Source organism: Pygoscelis adeliae, unplaced genomic scaffold (assembly GCF_000699105.1).
Source record: "Pygoscelis adeliae isolate BGI_AS28 unplaced genomic scaffold, ASM69910v1 Scaffold78, whole genome shotgun sequence".
Taxonomy (NCBI): Eukaryota; Metazoa; Chordata; class Aves; order Sphenisciformes; family Spheniscidae; genus Pygoscelis; species Pygoscelis adeliae.
This window is the reverse complement of record NW_008825409.1, coordinates 240,926-256,733: the sequence shown is the minus strand read 5'-3', so window position 1 is coordinate 256,733 and position 15,808 is coordinate 240,926. Positions and strand designations below refer to the sequence as shown.

The following is a 15,808-nucleotide window of genomic DNA, read 5'->3' as shown; positions in this document are numbered from 1 at the left end:
CATGGGATTTTTTCTGTTCCTTCAGCAAAGGAAATCTGGTGACTGACTTAGTATTAAACTTATTCTCAATTGTAAGACAGTCAAACCTCAGAAGTGACACGAGTGCTTAAAAGCAAGCGATACTTGAGCACAATGCTAACAAAATTAGAACCAGCCTGTTAGCCATCTTCTTTTCCTACACAAACACATCTCATTTTGCCATCTTAGTGAATCTACAAAATTTCAACTTAGAGTAAGACTAGAAACACACAGTATACATTAGATAGCACACGCACAACACTTCGCATTCTGGCCCATACCTGCTTTTGTAGACATCCCAATCATGCTCCTCTTTTTCTTCCAAAAACTGATGTCATTTTTGAATGCAAGGAAATCAAAGAGAAGCTGCAAATATCAAGAAACACACTCATTTGTTCAAACGTGCACTAGTTAAAGACTACCAGCTGAACTGTTGAAAATGCATTTAAGATAGAATTGCAAGAAAAACCTGTTTTAGAAGCCTCAGAAATAAAAATTAAATACCACAAATAAAAGCTAAAAAGAAAAACTGTTTTAGAAGCCCAAGCTCCAAATGCAGTGCACAATGACAGGAAGAATTCCAGGTACTGCTACAATGCTGCATCTGTTAAAGGAGTTGTAATCCGTTAAAGTTAGTGACCCAATACAGGGTAACACATGATAGAGGATGAAAACTGAGGACCCTGAGGAATTGCTCACCTCCTTGACAGACCAGGGAAAGCCACACTAAATTAGATTCAAAGTGCTTTGTATTGGATCGACAGTCAATTTAGGCTTGGATAGTACCAAAGTTTTTTAAAAATTCCTAAAATACAGCAAGTCATTTTCTCCTCTCTATTTCATCACCAAGAAGTTGATCTAAACTTCAAGGACATTTTAGCATTAGATTTATTTGTACCGAGTATTTTTTCCAGAATTTTCAGAATTTTTGTTCAGAATAGAATAGTATAGTTCAGTTGGAAGGGACCTACAACGATCATCTAGTCCAACTGCCTGACCGCTTCAGGGCTGACCAAAAGTTAAAGCATGTCGATAAGGGCATTGTCCAAATGCCTCTCAAACACTGACAAGCTTGGGGCATCGACCACCTCTTAGGAAGCCTGTTCCAGTGTTTGACCACCCTCTCGGTAAAGAAATGCTTCCGAATGTCCAGTCTAAACCTCCCCTGGCGCAGCTTTGAACCATTCCCACGCGTCCTGTCGCTGGATCCCAGGGAGAAGAGATCAGGTCCTCCCTCTCCACTTCCCCTCCTCAGGAAGCTGTGGAGAGCAATGAGGTCGCCCCTCAGCCTCCTTTTCTCCAAACCAGACAAGCCCAAACTCCTTAGCCGCTCCTCACAGGACACGCCTTCCAGCCCTTTCACCAGCTTTGTTGCCCTCCTCTGGATGCATTAAAGTACCTTCACCTCCTTCTTAAATTGTGGGGCCCAGAACTGCACAGAGCACTCAAGGTGAGGCTGCACCAATGCTGAATACAGCAGGATGGTCACCTCTTTTGACCGGCTGCTTATGCTGTGTTTGATGCACCCCAGGATGCGGTTTGCCCTTTTGTCCGCCAGGATATTTTTTAGTATCTCCTTTAAGCATTCACCGTCTTAAAAAAAAGCAGCACAGATTCAAGAAATTCTTGGGTCAGAGAATTTTAATGAAAAAGTGTATTTTTTTAATTTGGGTAAATGATACACAAAAGAAAAAAATATCAGAAGAGCTAGTCCCAGCCTACAGATATCTTACAATCTAATAAACAGAATGGAAAAAAATAAATTAAAATGGCTGGAAGTCTAAGGGTTTCCAACCAAATTAATTGTATGTAATGTAAGTATAAAGAAACATAACACACTCAGCAAGTTCTTATCTACCCCAGAATATGGGAATTGTATTGAGTGTAATTGTAGATGACAAAAATGTTCCAAGTAGAACAATGAAGTCTAAAAAACTTGTTCATTAAAACAAAGATTCATATTTACACCAAGACACACACAATGCTGACGGAGAGATGCAACAACAAATGCCTAGAGCCACAAGCTCTGCACTTTACAGTGACCATTTTTTTGAAGTAATCTAGAGCAGCTGATCTAAATTTTCCAGGGGTTAGAAGTCAGAGACTCAAACCCTACTGTGATGCCCGAGCTATGCCACTAGAGCAGTAAACTTTGTGATAACTCAGCTTAGCAGAAAATGTGAACCAATGTTGACAGGTATATTAATTCTGAGTGCTTTGGTTCAGCTAAAAAAAAAGGTGATGATAATGAAGTTAAATGTTCTATATTTCAGTCAAGACTGTTTAGTTTATACCTAGTTATCTCATATTTCTATCTTGAGATTTTTATATTAACTTGGTATTGGAAATACAGCTGATTTGTACCAGAAACCTCTTCTATTGCTCTACTGAAATTACTATTTCCAAGAACAGTTCTCAATAAATGAAAGAGTTGAAGTTCAACCCACCCCCAAGCCCTTTTAATTTCATATGCTGTAATTCCTAAAAACCAAAGTTTCTCCACTTACATGAAATGCTGCTACGAAGAATGTCAAAGCCAGAAAGTACAGGTTAGTATCAACAAAAATTCCTTTTACTTCATCTGCATCCTTTTCTGAAAACCCTAAGAGAAAGAACAAGTAATTATGCAAGAAGTACTAGACAGTTAATTGATGTTACACTAGAGTTCAGTATGAACGGAATCTTATTTCACCTGCACATGTTTTATCAAGGAATCATAAATCCAAAACAAGATGGCAGCTTCATTGGTAAAACCCAAGTCTACCTATATTTTGGCTAGTTATTTGGCTTGCCTTAAACAAAACCCATCAGTTACAAGCAGACTGACGTGCCTTTAATGTGTTGTATAACAACAACCCAGGCTGAACACCAAAGACACAAATGGCAAGACACAGGAAGTCACTCTGCCCTGAGTGGGAAGAAAAAGGACTATTCAACTTGGCCTCTGAGCTTTTATTTGATACATAAGAAAAGCGAGCTTCACATTAAAAACCGAAAAATGAGAGAAGGACTACACTGTGGAGGACAACATAGGTCAGTGGGAAACATGGCCATATATGCAACAGTATAGACCCCAGATCATGGATTAGGCATCAATTCTTTTCACAGTCCTTGCAGAATTAACTTGGAAGCCTCTCTTAGATAAATGGAAAAAGGCAAAGCATCTTCCAGAAATCACAATCTGTAAGCTAAACACATATTCTCTACTGTCTTATCAATTCTCCTGAAGGAGGAATGTTACTTTCTTGTTACATACTGGACAACCATTAATTCAGAAAAAGTTAGAGCCTGTCCGTGATAAATACGGTTGCCAGCACCAAGGAGTGTGCTTTCCAGAAGATACAGCATCCCTTTGAACTCCTTCAGCCAGTGTTAAGATGCTTTCTTCATGAAGTAGAAAGTTCCAGCCACTGTGATTGAAGTCTACCGTTCTCAGAAAATCCACAATGTTGCATTTACGGCAATGGTGTTAGTTATGACACTGGTGAGTTCAGTACCAATTTACTTTATCGTATCAGCTGTCCTGCATCACAGCAAGAACAACTCACCCATTTTCAAGTGATTTTGGAGTTCTGCTACTGATGACCTTTTCATAAGTTATTCCAAAAGGAAAATTTTAAACCTTAACGTTTCACTATCTGCATACTTAAAGAGAACAAGCAGCATCTTAGGTAAGCTTTTTTTCCATGCAGAGGATGTACTCCTAGGATGACAGGTCTTGATATAGGCGTCCATCGCAAGACAGCCAAGACGTGGAACATGAAAATTTCAATTACGCCATTCTAAGGAGGCTTACAAGAATTTATGGAGAAATGATGGTGGTCAAATGCCCCACACAAACTCTGTGCAAGCCGTTACTTGATTCTTTCAAGACAGTTATTTTAAGCAGACATACTTGTGGCTCCGATATATGTTAGCCTGAGCTAAGGAGAAGCTGCTGGATTCTACTTTGGATGACCTTACTCCTTACCCACCCTCCCTACCCCAACAAAACATGAGAAAAGCTTAGGCTGCAAAAGAAATGGAGAAAGTCTAGACTCTCAGTTAAGTTACACTGTATAAAGATACTGTGTCTTACAATACTGCACTCTGAAACATATCCTGGGCTGCATCAAAAGAAGCGTGGCCAGCAGGCCGAGGGAGGTGATTCTGCCCCTCTCCTCTGCCCTGGGGAGACCCCACCTGGAGCACTGTGTCCAGCTCTGGAGCCCTCAGCATAAGAAAGACACGGACCTGTTGTAGCGGGTCCAGAGGAGGGCCATGAAAATGATCAGGGGGATGGAACACCTCTCCTGTGAAGAAAGGCTGAGAGAGTTGGGGTCGTTCAGCCTAGGGAGGAGAAGGCTTCGGGGAGACCTTATTGCAGCCTATCGGTACCTGAAGGGGGCTTATAAAAAAGATGTCGACAAACTTTTTAGCAGGGCCTGTTGTGACAGGACAAGGGGCAATGGTTTTAAACTAAAAGAGGGTAGATTTAGACCAGGTATAAGGAAGAAATTTTTTACACTGGGGGTGGTGAAGCACTGGCACAAGTTGCCCAGAGAGGTGGTGGATGCCCCATCCCTGGAAACAATCACGGTCAGGTTGGACGGGGCTCTGAGCAACCTGATCTAGTTGCTGCCCACGGCAGGGGGGTTGGACTAGATGACCTTTGGAGGTCCCTTCCAACCCAAACTATTCTATGATTCTAAACTAGTGCTGAACAAATTTTTTTTTTTTCCAGAGGAATCAACGCCTTAAATGTTAAGTTGTCCATCATAAAATAGTAATTCAGAGATGACAGTGAATAACTAAACCCTCTCCCTCTTACTGACTAAATTTTGGTGAACAAAGAACAACACTGAGTAGTATGGAAGGAGCATTACCCCTACATATGTCTCTTGGGAAACTAGTAGAATCCTGCATCTATCTGCATTAAAAAAAAAAAAAAGATAAACTGAGAGGGATTTAAGAATCATTAAAATAATACAGCACAGAAGCTTTTAAGATCTCTTGGCCTGAAAAAAAGTTCAAATTGCTGTCTGAAGAGCTTAAAAAGAGAGGATCAGAAAAAATCCTACATTCATATACCTCAATACCACTTCAGTAGTTCCTTACTCTAGCATAAAGAAGCCAGCTACAGTCTTGTGCGAGAAAACTAAAGTCAGCAAAGACAACCCTGAAAATAAGATGCGGATTTTTAAGAGTGATGATTAGACTCAAAAAGGTGTGCATCAGCGGGACAAACATTTAAAGAGAGTAAAAGCTTGGCTATATCATCACCAACACAGAGTATATGAACTTCAGAGTGAAAGTGTACACTTACTCCATTACATTTAAGTGAAACAGACAATTTAATAGTTTCATGCATGTAAAGCCTCCAGTTTATCTGAATTACCTTATAAATTTGTAACTGAGCCAAAGTGAGAGGCCAGCCAGTTCTGAAGCGTCAGAAGCAAGTATGATCAGAACCCAGATTCCTCCTTCATGCTCAGCTTCAGCCCAAAGACTTTGCTGTGCCTGCCTATATTTCACTGTAGGTATATGGCTACAGTGACCACCTATATATAGCTTATATCAAAGCTTATGTAACACCAATCCAGCTTTTCTGTTCCATGGATGATAGGGGAAACCTGTGGGGAAAATTCTCTCCTCTATTCTGGCCTCTTACGCTTTTACAGTAGTCCTATACAAATAAACATTATTTTAAGAATGGTTAATTCACCTCTGTATTCTTGTTTCCTACCATGTCAGCATTTTATTTCCATCTTTACCTTAAGGTAAAACAACGTAAGATTTGTAGCATTAAATCTTTTCACCAGCTAACCAGAAAAAAAAGAGAGTTAAGTGTCATCTATGTACCTACAAGAAAAAAAAAAAGATGGGTTGTTGGGTTTTTTGGCCTGAAGTCATTAAAGATAAAAAACATACCAAATTGTTGGAGGGAGTACACAGCATCCTGCATGTGGATCCAAAACCGGAGTTTTCCAAGAGATATTTTGTCATATGACACTGTAAGAGGTAGCTCTGTTGTTGAACGATTTATAACCTGTATTTCAAAAAGATATAGTTTCATTTTTAATAGAAAAATTGCAACAATTATTTCCATTCACTTTTTTTAAAAATAAAGGAAAGTGATTATATCACACTATGATTTAATCACACAATTTTAAGAGGTCAGTTTGTTTTTTGAAAGGGAATAAGATCTTAGACTTCTGTACTATGCTTTAAGTCTTCAGTTTTTTTCCCAAGAAATGCTAAATCGGCAGTTTGTTCTGTTCAAGTTCTTATAGCAACCTCACTGTTACTGTACACAAATGCCTCTGAGACATTTACATAGTTCCCTCTGCTGGTCTCAGCTCAAGTGGGAAAAGTGTGCTTAAGGTAATTCTTTCTTCTGACAGTTCTTCTCTGAATGTATATCCTAAGATTACCTAAACTAGAAGGTAAAAAAAACAAGAAAAAAAATCATATCCCAAAGGCCACAGTCAGAACTTTACTAAATTGAGGCTGTTTTTGAAAGAAATTAAAGCTACAACTCATACCAAAACAAAAGGTGGGGAAGCAAGATGATCCTACTTGCTTGGACTGGTGAAAACACCACAGCTAAAGCTAAGCAAGCTACCCTGCCTGCAAAACTTGAGATATGGGGTGTCATAGAAATCATCTTCCTGCTCCAAGAGAAATAAATTTCAGCTAATCCTCCTGTATCATATACACTTTAGTTATGATGAGAACTACCTGGGGCCCCCTTAAGCTGGAAACAAACAAAAAGTCTTAAATTGCCTCAGCTCCTTCTGCATGATAGGTGACTGTCTCTCAAATAAGTTTAAAATGAAGGAAAAAAAAATAAAAATAGCCCTCACAGATGTTAGAATTCTCCGCAGCTACCTAGGTACAAGTTCAGGCAGTATGTTTTAAACTTTTAAGGGTAGCTCAAGACTATAGACAGGCAGGCACTCTGAATTGCAACAGTTCAAGATCTATTGCTCCTGGCTCCCAATTACTACCCAATTATAATTCCCATCTCAGAACTGCTACTCTACACTGTATCTGTTGCTACAGTAGTTAGTTAGCTGACACCTATCTGAGATGAATAGGCTTCTTCTGATCCTTATGTTATAGAACATGGTTTTAGCCTCCCCATGTATCAGTCAGGTGTGACCTGGGGATTACGTTCACTCTCCCATTCATTCTTTCCTCCAGTAAGTACAGACAATTTTCAATCTCACCACCCTCCCAAGACCCTATAAGCTTTTCAGACAGTGGCAGAATATGCCTGCATGCAAGGGAAAGAAAGGGAAGCTGAGACAGTTTTATAAATACAGCAGGGAGAAAGCTTGAGAAACTAGAATGGTGCCAGGAATCTCTGAAATGTCTGGGGAAAAAAAAACCACAACAAAACAGGGTGAAAACAATGTGGTTAGAGCTGACGGTAGAGAGTGCTACCAAGATTCTACAGCTGTTTACCAAAAGCTACATAAACATCTTCCAGGCTGCTTCTCCTTTTTAAAGGATGCCTGTAATCCCTCCATTCTCATTCCAATTTCTCAGTCAATCAGAGATAGCATCAACATTTCTGGGAGAAAAGGAAAAGAAATTTTATCTGTGCAGGACAGATAGAAAACAAAAATTTTGCAAATGCATGGGTAACATGCAGCAAGTGCACTCTTCACAGACAAAGCACTACTAAGGAGCTAGGGGCAGCACAGGGAGAAAATCGGATTGCAGTACAACACAGAGATAGGAGTTCTTCAACACCAAAACCAAATTCAGTGAACGTATAAAGATTAGAAGAATGAACTCTTTCTCAATGAACAACTAAAAGTCCACAAGTGCTGCCTCACAACCTAGTTGAGTGTGATGGTTGCTAAGCCTTTGAAAACTAGGAAGTTACCAAACCTCTGCAATACAACCTACTCTTGTAGCACGGCCTCAGAACATCACATATTACTTCTAGCACTCTACTTTACCAGTACTACAAAACCGTGTGTAAACAAAGCAAATAAGTTCAGCGGTATGAATTTTCAAGTTTTCTCTTTATTAAATCAGAATCCTGTGCAAGCCCAAACCCCCAGCACTGGCAGGAACATTTAAGAACATGAGGAACACACAACCTCTAGACTACAGTACTTACCATAGACCTACATCTGGGTCAAAATAGCAGTCAGTTCAAAATCTACACAGCCTAGCACAAGCAGGGAAAACGCATCTTCAGCTCCATGACTTCAGGCCGGGCATACCAAACAGACAGCGTCTATGCCCCTATTTACAATCAAATGCCGACCTTGCTCCACAAAAGCTGTATCACCTTCTTCCCTTATCCTTTCCTGCTCTTCACTCACCCCTCATTATCTCACAGTATGCATACTATTAGACCACTCTTTCTGCAGGGCTTGCAAGCGGTTTGGCAAGTCACTACTGAGAAGTCACATAAGTCAGTGCTGAAGGGGAAGTTTGCTAGTTTTGATGGAATAGTCTTTGCAGCACTTCTCAGTATCTTTAACGATTTAAGGTAGTGAGTTACAATAGCATTAACCGTGACATGCATGACAACTGCAGGAATGTTATTAAAAACATGAGAATGCTGAGTTTATTTGTAAACAGGGTAGATGACTTGACCAGTTAGAAGCTCATATGAATGTACTGAACTGAATGACCTGTGTAAGAAACTTAAAACAAAGGACAATGACCACTGATAAAGACATCACAAAAGTATACTGGAAAATACACCAGAAATACTGGACAAAACTATCTGCTACCAAGATTTGTAACAAATGCTCAGGAGTTTATTTTGCCAAACAAGCTTGGGGTGGAGGGGATACAAGTTCTTAAAGAAGGTTCTCCCCAACACCAAGTAACAAAATTCTTTGTCTGAGCTAAAGTTAATGAATTGGAAAGACAATTTAGAAGGTTTATGGAAACTTTACATCCACCAAGACTTCCATTTAGAAGTCTTGGTGGATGATGCTGATTCCAGACATACTCATTTAACAGTTTTGAGACATTCCCCAAGACTTTTGGTCTCAGTAACTCTGATTGCTAAACTCCAGTCAGTGCAACTGAAAAGAACTGCAGCACTTAACTAAGAGCTGCTAAGATGAACGTGGTTTAGATGCAGGGGACTGCCATGTGTAACTTGTAGTAAAGGAACTGCATGATTTCCCACATGAGAAGAGTTGGGCAAAAACTGAATACAGAAAATTCTATTTATGTGTATAAAAAACCTTTTTTTTTTTTTTAATTGCAGGGGTGACTGAACACTAGGAACAGCTTGCCCAGAGAGGCCCTGGCATCTCCATCCTTGGATATATCCAAAACCCAACTGGAGAAGGTCCTGAGCAACCCGTTCTAGGTGACACTACTCTGAGCAGGGGCGTTAGACTGGCAATCTCCAGAAATCTCGTCCAACCTCATCCTTCTGTAATTCCATTATTGAAGTTTCCAAGTCCTGATTTGTTTGAGTGCACAAAATCATTGGATGTACTGCAACACCAAGCTTTCAGGTGCTCAAGTTACTCTAACATGATAGAAAGCACCACCAGAAAATTTAACCACGAGTGAATTTTTTAAGAAATAAGAGAATAGCTACTGACTTATCTCAGTGTAGCTCCAGTATCAGCTGTGTTCAGTATGCTCATTTCCCCAGAAGATATCAGAAGCCATTCTGGGATGCTAACACAACTTCTTCAGCTTAGGGAGTCAAATTGCTTATGAGACTGCTCCCACCACAGCTGGTGCTGCAGCGATGTCCTCCACATCCATCCAGAAGCAACGTAATCCAAATATCTTTTGGTGTAATGGAAGGCAGTGCTTGGCAGATACTTCTGCCAGAGGGGAGTCTCAAAACCCAGATCCAGCCTCTGCAGTTACCACAATTGACCACATTAAGTTAAACAGTCACTGATAGAGTCCTTTTGTGAATTTATACTTCTTCATTACAGCAAACAACCCATGACAAAATCTTAATTAAAACAACATTGAAGATTACTGTTAAAACTGTTAAATGTAATTAAAGGTATTCTATTACTCACCATCAAATCTTTCACTCTGTTGCTTAGCTGATCAATAAATAATATTGGAAGGTAATGCACTGTCTTCCCCAACTGAACCCTAGGATGTTTAAACATGGATTTTATGACTGTGGTGATCTAAAAAGAAAACTACTTTTATTCAAATTAGCACTCATTCATCACTTTCAGATCTACCCATGTAGATATTTCCCACCATCTTTTCAGGCACATTTTGTTTTAACACAGCAAGAAAGGAGCCACTAGCCTAGTCTTTCACTGAGAGATGTCTGTATAAAAAATTAGGCATGTCATATTTCTCATTTTAGTTTGTTTTCACCTTTCTGTAGGAAGACAGAATAAGCAAACAAACAACAACAAAAAAAGACAAATGAAATCGGTTGTGATGATGCTGAAGCTGTTGCATGACCAAAGGTAGAGGAAATCAACAAGTTTGTTGAAGAGAAAGGTGCTGAAGTTTACTACCATATATTTGTATCCTTTGCCTCAAGTATCCCTCTCCTACTACAACAATGACCACTCTCCACCATCTCTCACACTCCTCTGCACCTCCAATGACATCTATCAGGTCAGCAACAGCACGTGCTCTAGCTAGCATCGACTATGAACATGATGGCTGGTACGCACACAGGAAGGCTAGATACTACTGGAGAGAGTGCACAAGGAGCAGAAATCTCTGCCTTCTCCTGAACAGCAGCTCTCGTTTGGATTGCTCTACCACCTCACCAACCTGCATCAAACCAATAGAAACTTCCCAGCCTTTGAGCCCTCTACAAACTGACCGCTGGAAAGTTACTTAGCAAATTATGATCTACGTGCAATTGCTTTGTCAGTATCTTAGAAAAGTATTTAGCCTAATGCCCTAAGAGAGACAAATTCTTAAAGTTCTTCACTAGAAAGTCAGTTGTCTACGCTGTGATGTTCTCAGTAAAAGTCTATGGAACTAGCATAACGGAGATTTTTAAAGCCTGAAAGTTGAATTTTAGTTGTTGACAAAAGAATGAAGTCTCTATGCATGCAAAGAAAGACTGCATACTAAATATAAAATGGGCAACAGTAATATAGAAAAGTACTAAATTGAGGCTCAGAAATACTGGTTGGGTTGGTCATTTAACTAAAGAGGTTTAGATTTCTATATAATAACTACAATTAAAGCTACTGCTAGTGGAATTGCAGCAGGCTATTTCACATCCAAACTATTTCCTGTACAATGCAATAACAAAACAGCACTGATGCCAATCTAAACATCACCAGAAAAAATATCCTCGTTCATCAACCCCAGTCCAACCCCTTCTTGTTATGGGCCTATCTTATGAGTTACTAAGTTTATCTATTCTGGCTGGGAAGCTATCCCAGAACCCCAGGGTCTGCTGATTAAGCAACTACTTCTGGATTTAACAGGATACTTGTAGAGAAAGGCATCAACATACAGCAGCACAAGCCAGTACGGCACTATTTATATGGTTAACACTGGAAGTAATTTAAGCAAGCCGTGAACAGAAGCTAGTGCCTACATTTAGTGGCCTAAAAACCTATCCCTGCTTTTCAGTATTTTCTTGAGAATGTAGGAACATTTTAGGAACATGTAGGAACACACATTGTCAAAGTAAAATAAAGCCAACCACAAAGGGAGAAAAAAGATGTCATAGGAGATCAGCTGTGCCTCTTTAGCACTTGCAGTTTGTACAGATAATTTGCAGATGAAGCGTAACTGGAAAGGTCAAGGGACAGTAATTGCTTTAAAGGCCAGAAGTATGATTTGAGAACAAGGGGGTATGAAGTCTGCTGTAGCATTTTTCTTGTGCCTTTGTAGTTCCGCTTTGTCTTACTAGGATAACTCCATACAAAAAAGCATTCTAAACTCTGAGCTGCCCAGGAACAAGGTTATCTCCAATAAAGTCGTCTAGTACATAATATCTTACTAATTTTCACTACCAAAATGCAAGTATTAAGAGTATCTATTCCTGTCTCCTAAACACCAATTTAAACATAAAATACTAAAGGAGACCAGGGAGGATTTTTGAAGAAACATACAGTAAGTTTATAATAACAAATCTAGCAAAATTAAGTCATCGACTTACATCTTCATGTAACGGTGAACATCAGCAGGGAGGGATGATCCATCAAACACAAAATCATCCACCATGACATTTAAGGTTAATCTTGACCTCCAGTGAGAGACAGGTTCATCTAGAGCATTGGTCTGTTTTTCTGCTTCAATTTGCTTTAAAAATACAATGAACATACATACTGCTAAACTATACAGAACTTTGAATAGGATAGTACTCTAACTCACAGAACCTATGGAGTTATTAACTATATCACAAAACAGAAGCTCATCAAGACACACTTTACCTTAATTTTGGCCAGATCAAGCATTTTGCTCAAATACGACAGAACGGATTGTAAAGACCCACCATAATCTGACACTGAAAAACGTCAGTGCCCATTCACAGCCTTGTTCATCAAGAATGAATATTGAGCTAATTAATCTTAATACCTTAGGAATGTGGATACCAGTCAGAAAAAGTCACTTTGAAATAAGGACTTTAGAGTAATCATATGTTACTTCAAAACAGTCAAAAGGATGTAGATATCAACCATATTAGTTTTTGGGAGTAAAAAGATCAGACCATTTATTTTGAACTTCTGAGCTTCCAAAGGCTGTGTAAAGCAGTGCTGAAACCAAGTACAACCTTAGCTTTCAGCAGATGCTTATCGCCAGGGCTTTCTACTTGCTTTTCTTTGGATGAACACCACCTGTTCTGACTTTCAGTGTTGGACTCTAGCCTCAACTTATTTTCAACTTTATTCTGACAGGATTTAGAAACAGCACCGCTGGCTACAGGTATATTTCAGATCCCAAAGAATAACAGAGTGAAATTCTCAAGCTCCACTTAATATGAGGCACAACAGCCATTCACAAGTATTTCATTAAATAACACTACATTTTTTCCCCCCTGGTGAGTAATCATAGCATTTGTCAAAGGATGCTACCTTATTCTCTTGAACTGAAGTGGAAAGTAAGAACATCCTAAAGGAAAAGAAGCAATTTGACATTGGTCACTCACCAATGTCAAAATCAAGTTCGTATCTCTGTTTTATAAAAGCAAAGTGTATTATTTCACATGAATTCAATTCACTACAGAAAGCAGCATCATGCTGTTACAGAACAATACAGTATTTCTACCAAAAGCAATGAATCCCTAAAGAAGCAGTTAATGTTAACTAGGGAAGTGCTTTAATAGCAGCTGGTGTTATAGAGGGCTCTACCTTTGCTGTGCTGAGTGGTCTACTATTAGCGTACAAGCTGATAATCCAGAAGAGGGGTTTTGATTTTTTTTTTTCCCCCTAATATCATCATTAGTGTAAAAATGCAAATACAGCAGATGCTAACACTAGAAGCGTCTATAAAAGAAATTACTTTTTTTTGCACTTGTTCATCTACAGATGGAAAAACCACCTACCTGTGTGGCTGATTCTCCAGTGAGCAAATTGACTTCTTCTGGTTTAGGGACCATGTACGTGGTCAGAGGGCTTACTATATGCACCTGCTTACCATCATGCCAAGGCAAAATGCCAGCATGATGAAGAAATATATATGCATATAATGTGCCATTATTTCGGGTTTTCTTTGGTACAGAGACATTCACTGTCCTAAAATACAAAATAAATACGTTATGAGATGACATAGCACATACCGAAACATTTAGCTATTACATATAAGGATCACTGAAGACGTTCTGGAAGCAAGTAGTAAAAGGTTGGGGACATAAAAAAAAAAAGAGGAGACATTTGGGTTGCCTGGCACACGACAATGAGTTCTGGCTAATATGCCCTAAAGAGCTGTGGCTGGATGGGATCAATTTCTATACTCCAGTATGTATCCCAATATTTGCATTTCCAGTGTTTTACTATCATCTTAAGATACTTTAATTTTTGTCCAATTCATACTTTATTACCCTAGATAACACACAACTGCATCATCAGTTCTTTTGTTGTTTTCCCCTGCCGATAGATCACAGGGCCAAAATTATCACAGAACTTGCAGAAAACAGCCTTCTGTGTGCTGAACATGTATCACAGACCGTATACACGACACAAAGTTTAAAAAGAAAATCAAAGTTTTGCCAAGCACTTTGCATTAATAAAATATCTTCTCAGCTATGGCACGCCAAGCACAGAACTCTAGATAGGAGCCCCAAACCATGAAGTCACTCCCCTTGCGTTAGCCAAGAAACCATCCTACTTGCAACCTTGCATAATGCCTCCTCTATTCCTGTAAGTTTGCTCAGGTTATTTTGCTCTGAATACTTTCAATGGCTTAGCAGACTCTATCAGTAAAACAATTCTTACATTTTCAAGCCTGTCAGAGATGAAGTTTAATATGACCTAAACTGCAGACCAACGTGTTCTTTAATTATAGAAAATGCAGAGCGTGAAAGAACCTGGGAGACTCTGCGACAAGAAAGTCAAAAGTAAGGCGACTACTTTAAACAAAAAAAAAGTGAGGCAGCAAATATGAAGCACAAAACAAGTAGTTCTAATCATTTTAATTGTATAGAGGTATACATAGAGTGCAGTTTTATACTCAGAAATTTGTCTAAGGGCACAGTCTTATGCCATCTTAGCACCAACATCCCTTCAGAAGATCTCGAAACCCTAAACTACCAGAAAAAGAAGGTTTACTTTTACGATTGTTAGCACTGAAACAGTTATAGAAAAGCACGTTGGTAAAACACAGGAAAAGAGAACACGGTTTGACTTCCAAGTTCTACTCCAGGTCTGAAGCCACGGCTATTAAGAACAAAACATCACGTAGCTAGTAGACTGGCTACACGTTATTTGAGGAAAGTCTCAAGCATTTCCAGGCACTTCGACTTAGATTTTCACAATGGAAAGTCACGTTTGCTATTATAAGCAAAGCACACTTTCGTAAAACATTTGCCTGTACAGCTGAAAACAGTATGCTGATCCAAACTAACCGATGCTTAAGTTTAGCATCTTTCCTGCCTTAACATGGCAAATATGGTTATTACCGTATGAAAACAAGGGTGAACCGAATAGCCTGTACAGCATGCAAAAACAGCTTTAACCCCAAAACAAAGAATGCAAGAACAACAACTCTACTCTTTCAACACAACTATCATGAACGGTCTACCTTGCTTCACGCGTGCTTCCATACGTGTAACTACTAGTTAGGATACATACTTCAGATTTAAACAAAGAACTCGTAGTTCGGATACCTACCTTTCAAATTTGGACTCAATATCAAAATCCTCCACATTCAAAACCAGATCTATATTACTCTCAGCACCAATATTTGACCGTGTGGTAGTATACACGCTTAGCTGAAATCAAAACACAGCACAGAGAAATCAGAGTACAGAAATATTAAATTCATGCACCAGTACGCTTAGAGTTCAGATCCGTTTGTCAGCCTCACTAATTTCCCCAGTCACATGGCAGTTATACACGCTAGGAGAGAAAACAACGTACTCAAAAAAAGCCTAAGGTAGGTTTCAGCTGCCCCTTCCCTCCTTTTGGGGGCAGAAACACCTTGTCACATTGCCACTAAATACATTTTAACAGGCTGACCTGCTCTTGCAGCTGAAGCCAAAGCTGTCTAGGCAAGCTGAGCCTTTTCTCCACTCAGGCTGCTCTATGCAGGGTAGGCGCCGGCAGATACACGGAATCAAAACATAAAACGCGCTTCCATCCTGCCCGTGCTTCAGCCGCGGGCATCGCCCACAAGGCAGGGGACGCCTGCACAGAGCACT

At 39.5% G+C, this 15,808-nt stretch overlaps 1 protein-coding gene across 1 annotated transcript in view; it reads right to left on the bottom strand.

Annotated features, from left to right (window-relative positions):
- The window catches only part of CLPTM1L (CLPTM1-like), a 31,803-nt gene that overhangs the window by 14,371 nt on the left and 1,624 nt on the right, over nucleotides 1-15,808 (bottom strand). The window contains exons 2-8 of the mRNA XM_009330472.1: nucleotides 15,279-15,379; nucleotides 13,496-13,685; nucleotides 12,110-12,252; nucleotides 10,032-10,110; nucleotides 5,929-6,046; nucleotides 2,526-2,620; nucleotides 300-384 (exon numbers count right to left, since the gene is read on the bottom strand). Coding sequence (XP_009328747.1) covers nucleotides 300-384; nucleotides 2,526-2,620; nucleotides 5,929-6,046; nucleotides 10,032-10,110; nucleotides 12,110-12,252; nucleotides 13,496-13,685; nucleotides 15,279-15,379 — 811 coding nt within the window. The remainder of the gene's footprint in view (nucleotides 1-299; nucleotides 385-2,525; nucleotides 2,621-5,928; nucleotides 6,047-10,031; nucleotides 10,111-12,109; nucleotides 12,253-13,495; nucleotides 13,686-15,278; nucleotides 15,380-15,808) is intronic.